Source organism: Paramacrobiotus metropolitanus, unplaced genomic scaffold (assembly GCF_019649055.1).
Source record: "Paramacrobiotus metropolitanus isolate TYO unplaced genomic scaffold, Prichtersi_v1.0 Parri_scaffold0000117, whole genome shotgun sequence".
Taxonomy (NCBI): Eukaryota; Metazoa; Tardigrada; class Eutardigrada; order Parachela; family Macrobiotidae; genus Paramacrobiotus; species Paramacrobiotus metropolitanus.
Window position 1 is genome coordinate 266,226 of NW_026570337.1, and position 20,511 is coordinate 286,736.

The window sequence follows — 20,511 nt, forward strand, 5'->3', positions numbered from 1 at the left end:
ATTTTAATTGAGTTTTCGCCGGTCTTACGTGACGGCAAATTAATTTGCTAATGTGTGTTAACTTTATGAAGCAAAGTTTGGAGCCAGTGACAGTGGGATTGTGTTTGACCTTTCGTCCTTTCCTAATATCGTGTATTACCACCATCACAGAACAGTCGATTTGGTCTCGAGGGCCGCTATCCAGCAAACCTCGTTGAGAGACTTCAGTGACTTGTTGTATTATAAGTAGACAGAATACGTATGTAATATATTATACAGTCTGTAGTAGGCTGGCCGGTTCCGCCCATGCAGAGCCTACGTGCATTGCAAGCGCTGGTGCACTGTTTCATAGTTAAAATTGAAACATTAAAAAACATTCAAAATCTCTGTCTTCTGTCGGATTAAAAGGTAGTACATGTATTATCAGAACAGCCGTATCATTTCCTTTACAATTAGCTGTTTCCGCTTATGGATTGAGTAAAAAGTAAGTAAGCCATGAAATCTAAAAGTAAAAATCAAGTAAAACTAAAGACAGGGAGACTGCGGTAAGTAATTAAGCACTAAGTAAAAGCGACACACATCGGCGTATGGAGGTACATTCGAGATACCATTTATTATTGCGCTTAATAAAATAACTAAATGTCGAATCGTTCGGAGTACAGTATAGGCTTGCTAGATGCCAGCGTTCTCTTGACGGCGTTGACCTCCGCGCGTTTAAACTTTTGAAATTTTATTTCACTAATAACTCTCGAACCGGATGTTGCGCGCACAAACGATTTTTTTTTCGCCTATCCCAATCCTTCGGCTACCAAATGTCATAAAGCAATGCAAAAAAGGTGTTTAGGAGTGGGCGACAGTGAAAGTTCCCGTGTATGTACCCGAATTCGGTACTATGTACCAGGCCAAATCCCTTAAGCTCCTGTAACGTGGTATGCATGCTGCGGTGAAACAATCATGTGCCCCCAGAACGGTCTGCAACGCTCGACAGTCTTCATCGGCCATCGGTTGACATGCCGCTTCCAACACCTGTAATGCTGATCGCATTTCTTCGACGGTACACAGGAAAATTTACTGTGTACCGTCCATCTCACGATGTTTATCTGAAGCGCAAGTCATAGGAGCCATGGTACGTCCGCGAACAACGACACGCTTCGACATCCAGATAGACTGGCCGGTATACGCGCACATCGTCTACTCGTAGCACTAACCGATCACAGACTTTGCGCCTTTTCGAACGAAAGCTTAGGGTAAGCGCGGACGAAAACGCCAGCACATCTTGAGTCCACACATCAAATGGCCGATACAGATGGTTTGTAGACGAATTACTCTCACTTTCAGCAGACCAATCAGCGTGGGGATGGGATCCCTGGTCGTCCTACGTTGTACTGAAGGGAATCAGTTTGTAGTTGTCGCGGTGAGGTTCCGGTCCAGTGCGCGGGATAGCTTGTGTCGGTATAGTTCCACAGCGAATCGGTTTGCGCTCAGGTAGACGCTGGGGCGAATGTTAGTACGCTGAGCCAGGATCTGCACACTAGGCGGCACTTAAACCGAACGCGTAATGCCAGGAAAAAAACATTCTGCCGATTAGTCCACTGGCAAAACGTTACTAATACAGCATAATCGAGCTTTCGAGCTGCGACATCAGCGGACCGCAACGATCTCGACGTAAAAACCGGTTCTGCATCTGACGGGACGCCGACCTCTTGGCCATCCTTCGGAACACTTTAGCCTAGACCAGAAGGCAGTCAACATGACGCTTTCTATATCGTACACCGGCAGTATACTTATTCGGCCTCGTAAGTCGTGACCAGGGTAATCAAAATCAATAAGGAAGCCATTATCCGGAATTAAAACCATAACGAGACCATGGCGGAACGCCACGTCGTCGTCCCGCATGTCAACCGCCCCATAGCACTAGACTTCATTTTTTTCAAGCATATATGAATATTGTCTTCAGTTAGAACTTAACAAAAGCCGCACAATCAGGACACATCACGTGGGATCCCTGAAAGCTGTGCGTAAAACTAGATGGGATGGGTATTATAATACGGTGGCTGAAACCATCTAAAAAAATTGTGGCAATACAGGCAGGATGCTACTGAATTGTTGTGAAAAGTGGATTTTTAAAAAGGAATATCAACAATACGGGATTATACACCGTATGAACGAAGGAGATGGTGCAACATATACGTAATAATTATGCAGTTAAAAAGCAGTTTAGGCGAAGCATCACAAGATGATTCGACCCTGAACCCCCACTATCAGTTCATCGATGTAGGCAGCACAAAAATCGATAAGAATATTCACGTTTACGGATCCACAGCAGTCAGCTCGCAGCAGCTGCCGAACGCGCACAGAGGTATCATCGCTGGTATGGCACACACTGTGCTGTACTGAACGGACTGAAAATATACTCACTGTAGTCAGTAGTAGTGGTATTAGTAGTACGGTATTATACAGTACATTAAAGGCTTAAAAAAAATGGCGCGACACATAGCGTCAAAATGTGATACATACACTAAAACTTTCGCTTTCGCGCACTCCGAATCACTTTTTTTTAATATTCGATATCATTCTAAAGCTAAATGATTTGTATACATTGTTCTGAAAACCGTTTGCGCGCGCAACATCCGGTTGCCGAGATATGGCGTACTAAAATGGGTGAAAATTTTAAATGCACTGTTGTGCACCAAAAGTCTGGTTATTACCCGATCTTCTTGAAACTTTGCTGCAAAAGACACCTGGCTATAAAGTCGGGAGTGAACTAATTTCAGGTTCATAGCATCTTCCAATAATTTCAAAACGAATTTTAAAATTTTTTGAAATTCATTTTAAAATCGGAAGAAAAATGCTATGGATCTGTCATTGGTTCACTTTCGGCTTTATGCATGGTCAGGTGTCTTTTGCAGCAAAGTTTCAAGAAGATCGAGTAATAACCAGACTCTTGGTGCACAACAATACATTTAAACGTCTCACCGATTTTAACGCCATATCTCAGCAACCGGATGTTGCGCGCGCAAACGGTTTTCAGAACAATGTATACAATTCTTTAGCTTTAGTATGCTATAAAGTATTACAAAAAGTGATTCGGAGTGCGCGAAAGCGAAAGTTTTAGCTTATGTTTCCCATGTAGGAAAAATAATAAAACCAAAATTACGTTAACCTGCCCACAGCCTGGTGGTAGTACGTCTGGCTTTAAGACTGTATGTCCAGGGTTCCATTCCTAGGTTGGGTAAGTTTTACCTCATAAAATCAAACGAAAAAAGTATGAAATTTTCAAAATGTACCAAAAAAATTTTCCATTAGCCTGGTAAGATATGTAGGAATAAAAAATAATAATAATGGTTTCTGGCACCATGTACCTTGCCATTTCCCTTAATTGTATAGGCTTTTCAGTCAGTGCAGCTCGTCTACAATTTCACACGAAAGCTGTTGCGGGATGGGCCAAACTTAATTTTGGCACGATATCAGCGAGCACCATTGCAAACTTATACGTACAGCCTAATTTTTGAGAAATGTTTTTGGTATAGCTGCATACTATACACAGAATATTGTATTTTGATGTTCTTCCTTCTGTTACAGTTTCCTGCACAACAATAGAATTCCAGTTGATAGAATTTCTCCCAGAACAGTAAAATTACCACACGAGTTGCTATTAATTATGGTATTTATTGAAGAAGTACCTCCGTAAGTGCACGGCATGTGGGATCTATATTGTTAAAGTCACAGAACATATTCATAAATCTATTTATACCATCATTAGAGAAAGTACCCTCATAACTCAACAACCAAATGTTGCGCCCGAAAACGGATTTCACGCCTATGTATACAAATCAATTTGCCACACAATAATATAAAAAAGAAACACAAAAAAGTGTTTGGAAGTGAGCGGAAGCGAATATTCGCGTCAATGTACAGCAATTTAGGGCTATGTACCGGGCGATCGATCGGTCCATAATGAGACTTTTGGTACACCTGAATGCATTTAAACTTTCTGGAATTTTGTAACCCTGATAACTCAGCAACCGGAAGTTGCGCGCGAAAACGGTTTTCACGCCTACGTACACAAATGCTTTGCCAACCAAATACCATAAAGCAATGCAAAAAAGTGTTTGAATGTGCGCGAAGCGAAAGTTCCCGTGAATGTACACGTTTTTGGATGTACCAGGCCAAGCGCGTTAAGTGTGAATAGTGGCGTTAAAGGTCTTTAGCAGAGCATAAACAGACTAATGTACTTACGGTTATAGCGGCTGAGTTTATTTACGCCGTTTGGACTGGCACCGTTTTTTCGGCATTTGATATTACCAACTCGCTTTTTCTGATGCCTGGTGTAGTTATACCGTCGCAGACGGTCAAGGAAATTAGTAATCGTACGCGAGAGAGGAACGGTAAGCGCCGGGATAGTGTTGTGGTTGCGACAAACAACGGGAAAGTGCCGGTGTTCGTTGCGGTGTACAATTAACGGCGAAAACAGCTGGTAAATAAACAGCAGTACTGACGCGACCCAGCGCCGTGATGCGACAGTTGAAATAGCAAGTAATGCAAAGTAGGCCCTAAACAGTACGTGCCGTGGTGCACCGGCACGTAAGTCCATATTAAAGTGCCGATTAATAAATTAGTTGTAGGTTTGAATGACATAGTGCGGATAAAACAGCGGTGCAGTGACGCTATAGCCAGAGAAATTCCTGTATCTCATTACAGATTACAGCGTCCCTGCCGGTCTTGGCAAAGACGCAGTTGGCCGGTCGGCAGCGGCACACCGCGCTGCCGCGACGGCTTGTCAGACGGAACCCTGTGCTGTTCAATGTGCAGAAATCGGCTTTATTCCGTTTTCACGAAAAGCAATCTACGGAATTATTACTTATGCTATTTTCAGATATTACATAGCTAAATTTGGGTACAGAGAACAGAGGAGAGTAGAGAACACAGTAGAACCTTTTCGTGTGGTTCAAATGATTTGAACCACACGAAAAGGTTCTTAGGCAGAAAACTAAAAAAATTTCATAAATCATAAGTAGGAACACTTATCAATCATCCAGAAATGGGCAGAAGGCAGCCTTCAGCGCCAAGCATCCGGTGCCTATAGGACATGGAGGTAGGCCGTCTGCCTCAGCCAGACTTCCCTCTGGTGATCCGGCTGCACCCAGCACTCCACCCGCGCCGGAACTAACGCCTCCAACTGGATATTGGGAATTACCAGCGTGCTGGTGAAATTGTCGCCAGCGGCGTTATTATACAACACGCTGAATTCCGCCAGTGTGTCTCCGGGCATCCTGTCCCGGCGCCACGGTGGGACATGTTTGGCTGCGGGACGTCGCGGTGGAGGCGTGGTCACCGGTCCAACGAAGGGGTGCAGCGCGTGGAATTCGGGCGCCTCCAGCCACTGCTCGTTGAAGCGCCAGATGAAGCCCATCTGAACGTGAACGTATCGGTTGGAAATGTCAAGCTGGTGGCGCACCGGAAGCGCGCCTCCCCGAAGCGGACGACCGTGACGTTGTGCATGAGTGGCGCCAGGAAGAGTTCGCTGGCGGTAGGCGTGACGTGGAAGCGGAAGTACTGCAGTGGACAGAATTTATACACGGGGTCGGCTTCGCATTCCTGCAGGCAGGCCACCAGGCCGCGTGATGCCCAGCTGACGTTGCGGATGGTCAGCGTGGCGGAGGCGGCCGTCCAGTCGACGCTTTGCTGGATATCGGCGGAGGCCGTGTAATTGTAGCGCAGTCCGTCGCTGCTGAGTGCCGCCAACATTTTGTGGTTGTGCACCCACATGACGGTTGTCTCGTTGGCGTTGCTCCCGTTTGCGTTGGGGAGGATCCGCAGGGGCCGGTAGTGGAAGGTCGCCGCACCGCCGGAACTGGCCCTCACCACCGGCAGGCTCTCCAGGGTGACCTGAGATCGCAGCGCGGCGGGAATTGGCAGATGGATCCTTCCGTCGATCGGCTGGCGAGCCGCCTCGCTCATCACCGCGTCCACTACAGGCAATGCAACCAGTGTTTCGTAAGAAAAAGCTTGCTATGAGCATTTATGGGGTCAGTTTTACGTTTACCGTAACTAAGGCATCATAACTAAGTTTCATATTATTTATGAATTTCCTTGGCCAAAAGCGGGCGAAAGAGTTTTTTAAACAGCATTTTTTTATCTATGCAAATACACCGGGCAAACGCGATTTGTGTAATGGGTTCGATCCCCGATCAGGATAGCATAGAGAAAGTGTTTCTTTTGTAAATGCTGTTTTGTTCTAGTGCTTAGTTTGTAGTCGTACCATGAAACTTATTAAAGGTATTGTTTCATCTTTTTTATCTACCGCTATAAACACATTCCGTTGAAATTGCCCATATTCCTGCACATATGCACGTCCTGCAGGATGTAACCAATTTTTTTTTTATTTAAAATAACCACTCAGTAGTTATTTTAAATTATAAAACATTTTGTTTCTACCTGATTTAACCTTCTTAGTTGTTCATAGCAGTTACTACTATGATACTAACAGTAATTGAGAAGAATTGTCAAAAATGTCACTGAAAATTTCTAGTGTTCATTCTCGTGGTCTACTTGGATGGTTGTTATCATTTTTTTTCTTTATGCCTGTTTGCTTTTCGAGATGCGCAAAATGATGTCAAGTTTAGATTTCCACCCTCTCGTAATATGAATCATCAAAACAATAAAATAACCTATTCATATGTTATTAAAAAAAACACGAACTGTTACTGGCTATAGGTGCAAAAAACCTGAAGCTTAGCGCCATAGTAAAATGATGCCCCAGAAGCATGCCAGCTGGAATGCGATTATTAAGCGCTTCGAAAACGTTTGCCACTGTTCAGGTTGGAAAAGGATGCGAGGTCACGGATCAGCTTTGCATACGATTACCGGAAGCGAGAAACATCCGTTGGCTGTGCGGCCAGATCGTAGATCTAATTTATTAGAGCCTCCCGTATATACGAACAATGGAAGGACGAAAACTAAAGTTAGGATTAGCAATACCTTGGTCAGCTTCCAAGCAAGGTCCAAGCAGCTTCCAAGCAAGCAAGTTACGATTAGAAATAGCTTGGTCAGCTTCAGCTTGGCAAGCTGGTCAGAACAAATAGCCACAACACCGCCAACCGTGCAGACAACATTTATCAGCTTAAAAAAAAAGTGAAGCATTTTCGATAATAGAAGACACGAACGATTTCCTGTTGGTGGTGTATCTTAAAGTTTTTCTTTGGCTCGCGTCTACTATGTACGACATTTGGCCTAAATTCTTTAGGGAAAGACTCCGCACACCGCCTTTCACCACCACCAAGCTCCGCACACCACTTTCCAATATTTTCTAATTTTTTTACAAAAACCACTCTCATCTCCGACACCACACCTAGGTCAGGGTGCATGCCAACGAGAAGCTGTGGACAGCGCTGTTTTGAAAAAAAATTACTCTAGGTAATTGTTATTATGGGCGGAAAAAAGACAGCTCTTTCGCCTCGCGGCGTGGTTCTTTTTTGTACCACTCGCAGAACCGCCTGTTCCGCCTCCGCTTCCGTTATAGTTAGCGAATTTTTTGGTTTTACTAGCTTAGCTTCGAATAATGTTATATACCAACTCTCCCAAAGTTTTTTCGGCAGCTCATGCGCACACGCTAAAGTGTAAAGGGCACAGTAATTCAAGTAAAACACTACTTCGTGTAGGCACACAATAATACCAGTATAGCTTATATTAGTCGTACAGATATATAAAACTGACCATTGTACACTGTATTTCTTCGAAACTAGGATTGTAAGATGGTGTCTGAAACTGCCTGTAGTTTTATGCAGATGTACATGTTTTAGATACGTTTTTATATGTTTTATATACATGTGCATAGCGGTGTCGCAAAAATGGTGGCCCGAGACAAAACGTGGTGCGAACAGTGATGCGCAGAACCTGGTGGTGCGCAGAGCTTTCTCCAATTTAATGCGTTACAGTAGCAAAGATCTTGCATTCATAATAGCGAAAGGCTCGTAAAAGGCAAATGATGGTCTTGTGCAAGAAACGTTTTCTTAAATCTCTGAGCTTTTCAAAGTGTTCTGCCATTACGTCAAGATCACTTACAGTACGTCACCATATATCCAGTTTGTAAGTGGACATTTTAAAGATATCGACCAAAACACAATCGGTGTGGAAATGATAAACAAAAAATGACCATGGAAATGGTCCGTGTAAGCCACTCGGTTGTAGTACAGTATATCCTTTAATCACTGAAGGTTTTGATTGTTTTTTCGCTGGATAGTTTATATAATGGCTCATCCAGCAAAAAAATGTGCCAGTTGTTCACTAATTCAAATGGAATTAAGGGAAAATTGGAAAATATATTTACAGAGTAATTCGTTGTAGCTGATAGACATCGGCTACAGTTATGGAGTTATCAACATCAACATGAGCAGGTGTAAAACAGAGACAAACAAAACAAAACAATAATCTTGATCATAATTAAATAATCAAAGTAATCAACTTGAATCAAGTAACTCTTAGGCCTCCTGGCCTCGCGCAGTTAATCAGCGCCCAATTAAGAACGACTGAGCGTTTTCCTTCACTGTGATGGCTCGGGGTTGTTCCTGGTCACGTTCGGTTTCTTTGCGCCAAGGAAACAGTATCAGTAAAGTCCTGAATTTATTTTCGGCGTCCTTGCATGGCAGGAGGCATAGCAAGGCCTTAAATGTGCACAGACCATAGATGCAGTGGCACGCTTTGACCGTGTGGTTGGTTTGTCAATGGAACCGTTGGACTTTGGTTGCTGTGCTCTTATGGTGAAGTGCTCTTTGAGCCGCAAGATCTGATAAACCCTTGATAGATGCGCTATCATTCAGAAGCAGAGCCGTAAAGGTGTATGCATACTTACTGCACCTTGACAACGGCGTCGTATAATGGTCTTTGCCGAGCGAAGCGAATGAACGACAGATGTTGCCTTAGTTCTAAGTTTCAGATATAAGGTTCCAAGGTTCTAAGTTTCTGATATGCCGTGCCTAAATTACTCTACTTTCAGTACTACTGATTCTCGTGTTATACGCAATTACATTTCGAGTCATTTTTACTACTTTATACTTTATACTAGTTGCAGGCTTGTGTTTTTTCTAGTTGGATATTGCCGAATACGGCAAATATACTCACACTTATACTAAAATAAAATTAATTTTGTATCTGTTACGTTATAAACTCCACTAGCGTTATGTGCTGCCCCAGGCACTGTACGTAGCTAAGTCTAACGTAGAAATCCCGATGTGGATTTTGAGACTTTATTTACGAAACACAGTTCCAGTGACTGCTAGATGACTTCCAGTGGACTAAACCAGAGTAAACCCTCTAGCTTCTGCAAGCTTGGCGCTTATATAGCCAAATTCGGGTAAACATCCACATTAAGAAACTTCTAGAAACTTAGATCACTCAATAACAACATTAAAACGACATTACAAGAGATACAGAGAAGACTGGAAATCTGTCAATTCAGGTCTTATCAACTTATGCCCAAATATAGAACTAACTGATATTCTCTCAGTTCTCTTTGTGGCTAATGATCTTGTTTACGCCAGGGCCGCCAGGCTGTATCTTAATATAGCTCGCATGGGGCTGTGCGGCTGGTCACAATAAAATTAATTTTGTATCACGAACATAATGTAAGAAAACGAACGGGTTCACAAGAAACGCATTTTACTTTTGCTTCGGCATGGCTAAATCGTACAGCTACGACCAAGTTTTGGAACTTACTGAATCTCAGTAAGTACATATTCAGTAAGTACATGGATGCGGTACCGACTCACAGTGCAAAAATTTGGGATCGCAGTTCTGATGTCCACATCCATTTTCATTGTATACTGGGCAGGCCAAAATATAAGAACAACTGGTCGATATCCAGATTATCGCTACCAAGTGCAGGTTAAGCGTTAACACTTTTAGGCCTTCAAGCAAGTGGCTAGCGCAGAAGTTCAGACTGGACTTGGATTTAGATTACTCAGGTTGTGCTTCGGATTTCTCAACATGGACGTGTTACCTAAGCCTCTTAGTTTCTCATGATTTTTTAGGTTTCTCAGGTTTTCTCAGCATTCTTAAGTTTTTAATTTTTCCTTGGGTTTCTAAGGTTTTTTTAAATTCGATTTGTTTCGTTTTTTTCACATTTTCTCATAGGGTTTCTTAGTGACTCGGTTGGGGAATTGGTTGAAAAAGTTTCTTCCTTTTATCCTTTCTACTATTTTACGCTATAATCAGCTTAGGAACGGTCTTTAACGCAACCTGAGGGAACGAAGAAGAACTTGGAAACCCGAAAAAGGAAAAAGCTTTGGAACTAAAAAAAACCCATGAAGCCAATGAAAGCATGCCTGCATTATCTTGGAAAACATAAGAAAGCCTACGAAAACCTAAGGAAAACTAAAACTAACTAAACCAAGAAACTTAGTTCACAAATCCATGTTAAGGGAAGTGGCCCGGTACATGGTACCAAATTCGTGTACATCCACGGAAACTTTCATTCTCGCGCACTCCCAAACACATTTTTGTTTCGTTTTATGGCATTCTGTAGCCAGATGATTTCTATACACTGGTGTGAAAACCGTTTGTGCGCGCAACATCCGGTTCGGGAGTTATGGCTGTAAGAAATTCCCAAAAGTTTAAATGCTTTCAGGTGTACCAAAAGTCTCATTATGGACCGATCTCCTTCAAATTTTGCCTGTAAATGCGCATGGCCATGAGGATCGTTTTTACACCGATCCAGACTTCCACGATTTTTTTCAAATTTTAAAATAAATTTCAAAATTTCTGAAATTCATTTTAAAATTTGAAAAACATGCTAGAACAGTGGATCGGTGTAAAAACGTTCTTCGTGGTTATGTGCATTTACATGCAAAATCTGAAAGAGATCGGTCCATAATGAGACTTTTGGTACACCTGATTGCATTTAAACTTTTTGGAATTTTCTAACAGCCATAACTCGCGAACCGGATATTGCGCGCGCAAACGGTTTTCAGGCCTGTGTATATAAATCATTTGACTACAGATTGACATAAAACAAGAGAAAAAGGGTTTGGGAGTGACGCGAAAGTGAAAGATTTCGGGCATGTACACGAATTTGGTACCATGTACCGGGCCACTTCCCTTAAGTGATCCAAGTCCAAGTGGAGTAATCCAAATTCAAAGAAATCCACATCATATTTTAGGAATCAGAATCAAATCCAGCTTGAACTTCGCCGCGTGCCCAAGCAAGGCTCCAGGCTCGTCAAACAGCAGGGAATGCATAATGCAGCGGCTGCTGTGTCTCACCTGCCACCCGTGCAGTTAGTTAACCTTACCGAGTGCAAATGGATACAGTTGCTCCATTTGCGCTCTTTAGAGAGTTTCGCTCTCCAAAGATCAATCGAATAACCTAAAGAAAAAAAATTAAAAAATTTAACGCAAAAAGTTTCTAGTGCGTGTGAAATGTGAATGCTTAAAGAGTTTAACCTTTTCGCTGCGCTCTACCTAGTCTTGTCCTCATGCGGCCAATAGCTAATTTGTTTGAGACGCTGTGACAAACTTTAACAGTAAAATAGTTTATAATGATACGGTGACGTAGCAAAGTGGTGACACATTTGCAGCAGCTATTGGCAAAACACAGCTGGTATTTGGCACTCTGGCGCAGACTTTACAGAATATTGCTTCCAGACAGAGTTGCGCATCGCTATGCAACATCGCTAATGATTATGTGGCATCATTCTAGCTACGCAAATTATTAAATGCAATAGAAAATAGATCAGCTAAACCTTCAAAGTTTCGTAGAAATTTAATCAACCCTATCAAGTAAAAGGAAAACTTGATGGAATATTGGGAGACCGGAGCGCAGCAGCTTTTTATCGTTTCAAATTAATGTACGCGGACATGTAATGCAAGTACTCAGTAGGCACTCATTAAGTATTCACTCAGTACGTACAGTAGTTAATTAAACTAGTAATATAAATAAGTACACTGTATAAGGCTGAGTGAGCCTGTTGACGATTCACATTAACATTCATGGTAAATGGCTGACATGGCTGGTTTCCGTACCGCTTTACAAAGTGCCTGCCAAATACTATATAAGTCAGCAGTCAATTCCAGCCAAGTAAAGTATCAACTGTACTGTACATCTGGAATTTGCTTTCGTTACTGGATGTATCGAATAAAGATTGAGAGACTTGGCCCGGTACATAGCGCCAAATTCGTGTATATCTACGGGAACCTTCGCTGCCGCGCACTCCCAAACACTTCTTGCATTGCCTAGTGGTATTTTTTAGCCACAAGATTGGTGTACTTAAGTGTGAAATCCGTTTGCGCGCGCAACATCCGGTTGCGGAGTTATGAGGGTAACAATATTCCAAAAAGTTTAAATGCATTCCGGTGTGTCAGAAGTTTCATTATGGACCGATCTAATTCAGTTTCATTATGGAGCCCCAAATCGAATTTCCCACTGGTCTGCTTCGCTTAGCATGGCTTATGACTCTACCAGTCCACCTTATTATACTAGTATCGCTTCTTACTAAGATACGTATCTGCATAATGTGATGCTATCAGTGTAAAAGGTTTTCGTCTATCAGTTTCTGCTATCGTCCAGAATGACTCGTGCTGCACATGGTGTACTGCTTATCGCACACTCAGAATTCAGAACTGGTACAGGCAAGTGACTAACGCACATGCCCGGCTGTGTTCGCATTTTATGAGTGTGTTCGATGTGAAAAGAAGTACGAGGCTTCACAATTCACATTAGCTATCTGGACCGGTCGAACATGGGTCAAAGGTCACATGAATTAGCTGTGCATGAGTCAAGAAAGAATGCATGTTTTGAAAAAGGGCTGCAAAGTACAGCTTTAATGGTCGGTGGGTTTGAGAGGATTTGAATAATTCATATCCACAGACCATTAAAGCTGTATTTTGCAACCCTCTTTTAAAACACGCATTTTCTTTCGTGACTCTTTCTTATTAACTTTTTATTCGGTCATACAAATGAGCACTGATTGCACTTTCTTATGAATTTTGTTTATTTTTTACAGCACGCAGAGCGACAGTTGTCCCATGACAAACTGCTGGCATAAGAACACAGGATGATTTATGCTGGCCGTTGGCGCACCAAAATTTTTGCTGCACCAAAAATCTATCTTTCGAAGCATCCCTCTGTTATACTGTAAGATCAGCCACAACCTGCTGAATCTAAAATGGCTTACGGATGACGTCAAGAGACTCAAGACTAAAAGTCGCCACCATCAGTCAGCTAGCTGTGCTCCTTCAAGTAGCGACACTGCATCAAAACGGTGTGCCCAGTGTCCGGCATTATATATACGGTGGTATCATCACTATCGTGGATGGTGACGTAGCAGTGCATACGTGGTGGTGGTTTGGCGCATGCGACGCGCCTATCCTCCTCCGTAATTCCTTTACCAGCCAGACATGCTCCTTCTCCGACCAACATCAGTTGCTGCAAGCCCTGCGTCGAGCGGGGCTTCGTCACCGGCCACTGCAACGCCAAATAGGTATATACCTACCCGGCCAAGGTCAGCCTGCCAGTGGACACTGGCCAAATCATGGGGGACATCGGCATTCACTTTCACACGGTCGGTTAATGTCTTTTTTATTATACCGGCACCTGCTAACTGCAATAAACATTAATGTTTTTTTCCAGAACCTTTAAAACAGATTAGCTCCTTGGTTTATTTGCCGATTTTTGGAAAAAAAAGGTATATGTCAAATAAAAAAACCTATGTGTTCGCTAGAGTAGATACTTTCACTGCTAAAGGCGCTCCGTACGTCCACTTTGGTTCGATTTTTAAAAGTATCCAAGAATGCGCGCATAATATGCTTTCCAATCTCCAAGATCATTCAATACTAATTATTAAGATTATTGAGAAAAGAGCAAGATAGTACACAGTAGAATAAATTGCACATGGGGCGCTCTTGATTTCTGCATTCTTTCTATGATTATATTGGTTGCACTCAGTCTCATTTCTCTGATGTCTTTCACTGCAATACGATGACCTTTTCGGGACAAACGTGGTCTTGTTAAATCATATATCGGTGACGTCTCAATGATCACACTTGTTTTTTTTATGATCGTCATTTTGTGAATGCCCGTTTACGGTTCCTTACGTCGGCGATATAAAAGAAGCGGTAAATATATTGCTTGTCCAGCTACAGTATTTGCCCAGTTGAACTGCCGTGGTGGGCGTCCCAGTAAGGAAAGATATTTTTACTGCCATAAAAGCGAGAAATTCATACCTGCATATTTGGCAGTCAACTGCGGCATATACATAGTATCTCTTTTACCAAGCGCAAATCCCATCTACTCTAGACAAGGTATGGCGTTATCGTTCATCACAAGACCGGCAAGTTATGAAATTTGAGATGTTTTTGATTTTATCAAGAGCGAATTACCGGATCCCGGGATAAACTACAAGCAGAGATAGAGAGATAGAAGTCAATTATTTTCTTTCGTCAAATACAAGTCGAAAATAATTAATAAGGCCAATCTAAAGTACTATGCGAAGTGGAAGTGAAAAGGTAGTAGCAAAGGTAATTATTTGACATTTTTGCCGGTTTAATGTCCGGCGACTGCTCCTGCAGCCGCTATAGCAAGAAAGCAGCGGATCAGCCGAAGCGCCGCCACAACAAGTGCGCTCTGCCTAAAGTAGTGAAAACATTACGGCGATGCAGTATATCCCGGCTCAGGCGTATTGTACGAGTACAAATACGCACAATGCAAATCCTGGAGAGTCCACATTTTTTGCCTGTTTTCATTACCGGCAGAAAACAGCGGATCAGCTAAAGCGCCGTCAATAAATGCGCTGTACAAATGTGTTTCCCGTATGTGCAGTACGAGGAGGAGTTACCTTGGCCCGATCAAAGGCATAAGCGCGACCATGAACCGATCACCATGCCCGTGTATGTGCACACTGGGCCACGTGACTGTACAACACGGCTAGCCACCCAGCGAAGGCGGCACAAAATACTCAGCACCAAAATTTAAAAACCCTTTGCTTTTGCAATCTTTTCCGAAACTTTCTTATTTTAAAACATGAAGAGAAAAATGAAAATTTTAAAATAAATAACAGAGCTGTTCATAGTAAACCAAAAAATCATGGAAGATGGAATGACTCGCACACAGCACAAAACGGTCCCAAGCAAAAACCTTAAGCGTTACTTACGAAAAACCCAGGCAGTTATGATTACTTAGTTCAAGCGAGGCAGTTTTTTAATAAAAAATAACTGTTGCCTTTTTCTCAAATTTTTGCAATATTACATCACAAGTTTTAAAAATTAACACAAAGAAAAGTGAAGAAACGCTAATTTGATTCATTGGAATGCATCGCCCAAATGGCGTTCAAGTTCTGATTCCTGCAGCTGCCGTCGCGGGGTGGTAAGACGTGCTGCACACATATGGAACGGTGATCAGTTTATGGTCGCCCACATGCCTTTGATCGGGCCAAGGTAGCTCCTCCTCGTACTGTACCGACATACAGTACATTGAGTACAATACATCCCGGCCATAGAGTAGACGCACGATACTGAAGTATGTAAGCACAAAATAATATAGTCCGTGCGCCAACACGAATTACCTACAAAGGTTACCCTTTACCTACTTACATCCAAGCTCGAAAAACGCCTGATTGGCTGGGCTTGGATGTAAGTCCATTTTTGCTCGAGGTCTGTCGCGGGGCGGCAACGAAAACCGTTACACAGATGGGCGTACCTTGTAACGGGTCTAAGCGACGCCCTGTTACTTACAAACTTCGCGTTTCTGCGCTTTTGATTGGAGCGTGAGCATTTTGAGTTAGATCGAGGCTGCCCACCGCCAATAGCAAAATTCGAAACCACGTGATCGTTGCTCCATACTTTAACTTTGCGGAGTGCGGACTTAACACAGTAGAATCACTAATGGGTTTGTTTTTTTCGAAGTTGGTTTTTTAAATCTACAACAGTCACTTAATTACTGAAATTTTTAATTTTTAAAAAAATCTAATCTGCATTATTGGCGATGTTGTGATTCACCAGGCAGGGAAACCTGCGTTCTGCTTCCAGCTGTGATTTGAAATCCTAATATTGTGTGGTTCCTGCTTTCTAAGTCTATCGTTACTTATCAGTATGGCAGTATCTTTTGCTTTGTGATTCCTGACAAGAGCAGTGCAAATCGACATAGAAAAGCCCACTGATGTCTAAATCCGCATTTGGGCTTTCTGTGGTACAGTAGTTTGTAATGTTCTTGTTATGAAGTTATCCAATGATGCCGTCGTAGTCGCAGGGAACCCTGCTTGCTGGCTATCCAGCTGTCAATAATGTTTACTGAGGTCTGCGCTTGTTTTTTGTTGGCACAACCAATGTTACTGGACAGTTTTGCCCGGTAAGAACAAAGATCGACTTAGTTTAAGACCTAACAGTAAAGATACACTGTTCATGGTTAATCAGCATTGAATGCTTATTTATATAATTACGGATTACCGTAAACTCAATTTGCTGCTACAGCTGAGTAGCGTAAGTCTGTTTGCCTTTTCCCGTTTTAGTGAAGCGGATTCCCGCATAAGTCTGGCTATCCAGAATTCAAGTTCTTCATCTATTATTTTAATTTAAATATTATTATTTTTGAAGTTAATTTTGTATGGTAGCGTTCAGCGCGTCGACGCGCTGCGTTAAATACAATGCTCTCACTATAGTACGAGAACTTGTGCTGAAAGTACATAAACTGTACATCCGGTTGTATGCATGTGAGTCGTTGCACATATGCGCACGCGGTCCGATTTAACGCGGACAAACTTACACAGAAACCGTGAAAACGGGCGCGGTTTAGCATACTTTGTATGTAAATGCACGCTGAAATCTTTGTAAGTAAGTCCCTGATGCGCCTATGCGCAGTTACTATAACATCGATCCTGATCACCCGGCCGAGAAAGCCGATTATCTCGACAATACATACTTCTGGACGCAGCGGGTTGCATGTGCGGTGGCGTAATCGTATTTATTTACATTATGTTTTTGGGTGTATTTCTCTCGTAGCATGTACATGAACTCTGTGCACACAATTTGAAGCACGTGTAATTTATAGCCAGCATCGGTAAAATTCTCGTTATCACCCAGATACACATACGGCAAAAAAAACACAATAACTAACTTTTGCAATTATCAAAAGCTGGAACAAACTGGTACCAACATTTCTTAAGACCTCATAGTAAGCCGATACACACAAGACATAATCACCGACATTCACAGTATATGCGAAAAGCTCATTGGATAGTCCCATGTATTTTTGAGTGGATTTATCATATCAAATATGCATGCTGCATGGAACTTGAAAAAATAATGATCATCTCTACAGTAAATCTAACATCTTGGATCAGGTAAGTCAACGTTATGTACAGTGGTTTTCTAGATCTGGAGCATTCTAGAAAAACTCGTTCCTGATAATTATATGATGGTATTAATAATTAGTATAAGCTGCAAACCGTCTCATTGAAAGTATCTGTAACTGAGTGAGTATTACGAGCAGCGCACAATCTGCATACTGCATTATGTACTAGAATATCTGTAGAACTTACGACAACACATATCAGCTTGTGACGTTTTAAACTGCAGTAAATAATAGAAATATTTATATTGCAATAAACAAAACACAATAACTCGAAACTCTTTATAATGTAATAGAAAATCATTTTAATAGCCTTTTTAGTTTTTGAAGTGTAATTTAAACATTAATATAATCCTTCAGGTAAAAATTAATACAGAGTCCTTCAGGTACATCGTTCAGGTACAGGTAATCCGAAATTACAATTTTTTGAATTTCTGTGGATAGATAGATTTCCAATTTCTTTGAATTCTTTTAATTGCGCGTACCCTCATTTCCGAAACTGGCCACGCGTAACTGCGGTCGCATTTTAGACATATTACAATTTTAATAGCAAAATTACTGCAAGGGTTTGAACGTAGAAGGCAGTTGTGCTACAGACCTTAAATGTTTGGCAGGCGGCACGGCAAATGATGAAAAACAGAATGAACTGCTAGCGCTTTTTTTAGAAGGGCAAACAGCTCCAGTCAGAAATATCAAGAATCTTCCGGATGTCTCTTCTAAATCTTCCTTCTCAAAAATCTCAGAATCTTCGTTCTTGGGAATGGGATTGTCCCCCATTCATGGAGACAATCCTATTCCAGAGTACGAACATTCTAAGACGAAAAGAAACTTGCCACGATTTCGGATCAATATCACGTAGAACTAGAGTTGAAGTAGACATAATTAAGAAAACCAAAAACGATCAACAGGTGTATGCCATATTGATCCGTGAAGGCGTACTTGGCCGATTTGTTTTTTCTCTCCAGATTCTCTTAAACTGTCAGCCAGAAAGACCTACACAGCCTTCCTTCCAAAGAACATGACAACGAAATGTCGAATTTCATCGGCAAATGTATTACACGCTTTCACTCGCAAAGCGATGTTGCCTGGTGTCGGATTATACTCGTGATATATGCGCTGTTCCGGTAATACACTTCTGCAAAATCTACATTTTCTGCCGGTTTGATTTCCGGCGTGCGCTATAGCAAGAAAGCAGCGGATCAGCCGAAGCGCCGCTAAAGAAGTATACTTTCATTCAGTACCGAGTACATTACGGCGAAGCATCATATCCCGGCTCAGGGTCGGACTATAATGCAAATCCTGGCTCACACTGGAAACTGTGGAAAGTCCAACTTTTCTGCCTGTTGCTGTAAGAAGAATCAAGCGGATTAGCTGAAGCGCCGTCAGTAAAATTACAGAACTGGATATCTCCCGTAAATACAGTACTGTACAGACATGCAGCACATCCCGGCCCAGACGTACGGTCGATGCCGAAGTATCAAAAACGCCCAATATCGATCCTGAACCACCCGGGAAAATCGATTATCTCGGCTATAAGGACCCAGCGGGTTGATGTTCGGCGGCGGAAGCGTATGTCAGCAGAAGCGCGAAAACGTGCGGCAGTGTTCCCCGCAAAAATAGCTCATGAAATAGTGGCATGTACTTTAGAGTGGATTTATAATACCTATGTACTGTATACTGGAACTGAAAAAAACTGATCGTTATCTTTGTAGTAAAATTTAACCTGGGTTACTTTACAGTAAATTTAACTTGGTTTAAAAAATATTGAAGCAGGTCAACAATAACATTATGGCCTGTCCCAAATTTGGCTGTTTGAGTACAGAAAAATACCTGGTTACGCGCATTTTGTGGTTATACATACTGTAGGAGACGCAGGTTAAGATGAATGCCCGCTTTAATATTCGCAGTACGTCAAATTGATATTGGAATGGTCACCACATTCTAAAGCTATTGTTTCCCATAGTATCCTCTACGTGTCCTTTCCGTATCCTGTTGAATACTGCGTTGGTGCTTATCAGTAACTGCGGTATTCCAGAGTGGCCTAACGTATCCTTAAATAGAAATGTATCCATCAAGTATCATTTGAGTGTCCCTTTGGTTTTCTAGTGGAATACTTTCTGGATGCTTAATAAATACTGCAGAAATACGTTGCATGGGATACGGCAGTGAATAAAAAAATAGTAAATTTGAAAGACACATGAGGGGTACGGTGAGATGCGATGGGATACTGCGGATACAAATCAAAACACATACCGGAAAAATTTAACGTGTACTAACCGGGCAACAGGAGTAGATCTGAAAGATTTGTATTTTATTGTAGTACCCTTCGATAAAAAACCAGCTGGAAAAGGTCGCTCAGCTACTAAATTAATGAAAACACCGTTCGATCGATTGATTCGTTCGCTTGATTCGTCTCGTACCGGAAATACCAGAGAAGATTTTAGTGTTTGTTTGAAATCGGCCCAATAACGGCGAAATCGATGCATAGAGTCTTTTTTATTTCGTCAACGTAGAGATCCGTAAACGGGCATTCAGAAAACTACGATTACAAGAAAACAAGTGAGATCATTGGCACGTCACCAATAAAAGATCCAACAACACCACGTTTGTCCGGAAAAGGTCATCAGTATTGCAGTGAGAGACATCAGAGAAACGAGGCTGTGTGAGTTTAGCAAAAACGCCGCTGCGGATGTGATTTCGGTCTGGCGATCGAAGAGCACTTGGTCGATGACGTGGACGACGCCGTTGACGGCCGACAGGTCGAAGGTCGTCAGTTTGGCCACGTGACCTTTCCACTCCAGCTGCATCTCGCGGCTGTCGCGGCTCTGCTTGACCAGCACTTCGTCCTGCATCGTCGCCAGTCGGTCGCCGCTCTTCAAATAAGCAGCGTCCACGCGGCGACCGGCGACAATGTGTCGTTCCAGCACCTGCAATTAACGCTCGTCAATCTGTGCCACGATCACGAACCGGAAATTGGCGGCACGTACTCTGCCGAAGCGCACCGATCGCACGCACAGAGAATGTCGCTGGCACTGCCATCAGATCTGCCCATGCCGGATCCAACCGTTTCAAGGGAATTTCTTTGGCTACCGACTGCGACGTGTTGTTTATGCAGCTCCTATGACCGCTCCACGGACGAGGCAGACCGTTTCAGGTTGTATTTTGGCGTGTAATTTCTATAGGGCTTTAACGAACAG

General features: G+C 42.5%; 1 protein-coding gene and 1 long non-coding RNA gene across 4 annotated transcripts; both read right to left on the reverse strand.

Annotated features, from left to right (window-relative positions):
- Window positions 1-565: 565 nt before the first annotated feature.
- LOC129598186 (uncharacterized) lies at window positions 566-2,157 on the reverse strand. The gene is made up of 2 exons (XR_008691665.1): window positions 1,764-2,157; window positions 566-1,708 (listed from the first exon to the last, which is right to left on the reverse strand). It is a non-coding gene; the product is annotated as an uncharacterized LOC129598186 (long non-coding RNA).
- A 2,739-nt stretch (window positions 2,158-4,896) lies between these two features.
- On the reverse strand, window positions 4,897-11,561 carry LOC129598187 (uncharacterized). 3 transcript variants are annotated; one of them, XM_055495964.1, is made up of 4 exons: window positions 11,437-11,561; window positions 11,268-11,341; window positions 9,747-9,848; window positions 4,897-5,951 (listed from the first exon to the last, which is right to left on the reverse strand). In XM_055495964.1, exons 2-4 carry the CDS (start codon window positions 11,293-11,295, stop codon window positions 5,311-5,313), a joined length of 771 nt encoding a protein of 256 aa, XP_055351939.1. In that variant the 5' UTR covers window positions 11,296-11,341; window positions 11,437-11,561; the 3' UTR covers window positions 4,897-5,310. The 3 variants fall into 3 exon arrangements, with proteins under 3 accessions (XP_055351939.1, XP_055351940.1, XP_055351942.1); XM_055495965.1 differs by having other exon boundaries at window positions 11,419-11,544; XM_055495967.1 differs by lacking the exons at window positions 9,747-9,848; window positions 11,268-11,341; window positions 11,437-11,561 and adding an exon at window positions 8,044-8,611.
- Window positions 11,562-20,511: the final 8,950 nt, after the last annotated feature.

Coding starts and splice junctions, on each gene's coding strand:
- LOC129598187 (XM_055495964.1), bottom strand. CDS start 11,295: ATGGAGCAACTGTATCCATTTGCACTCG. Junction 9,849..11,267: donor ACTGTATCCATTTGCACTCG/GTAAGGTTAACT, acceptor TGCACTTGGTAG/CGATAATCTGGATATCGACC. Junction 5,952..9,746: donor CGATCCCAAATTTTTGCACT/GTGAGTCGGTAC, acceptor CATTGCCTGTAG/TGGACGCGGTGATGAGCGAG.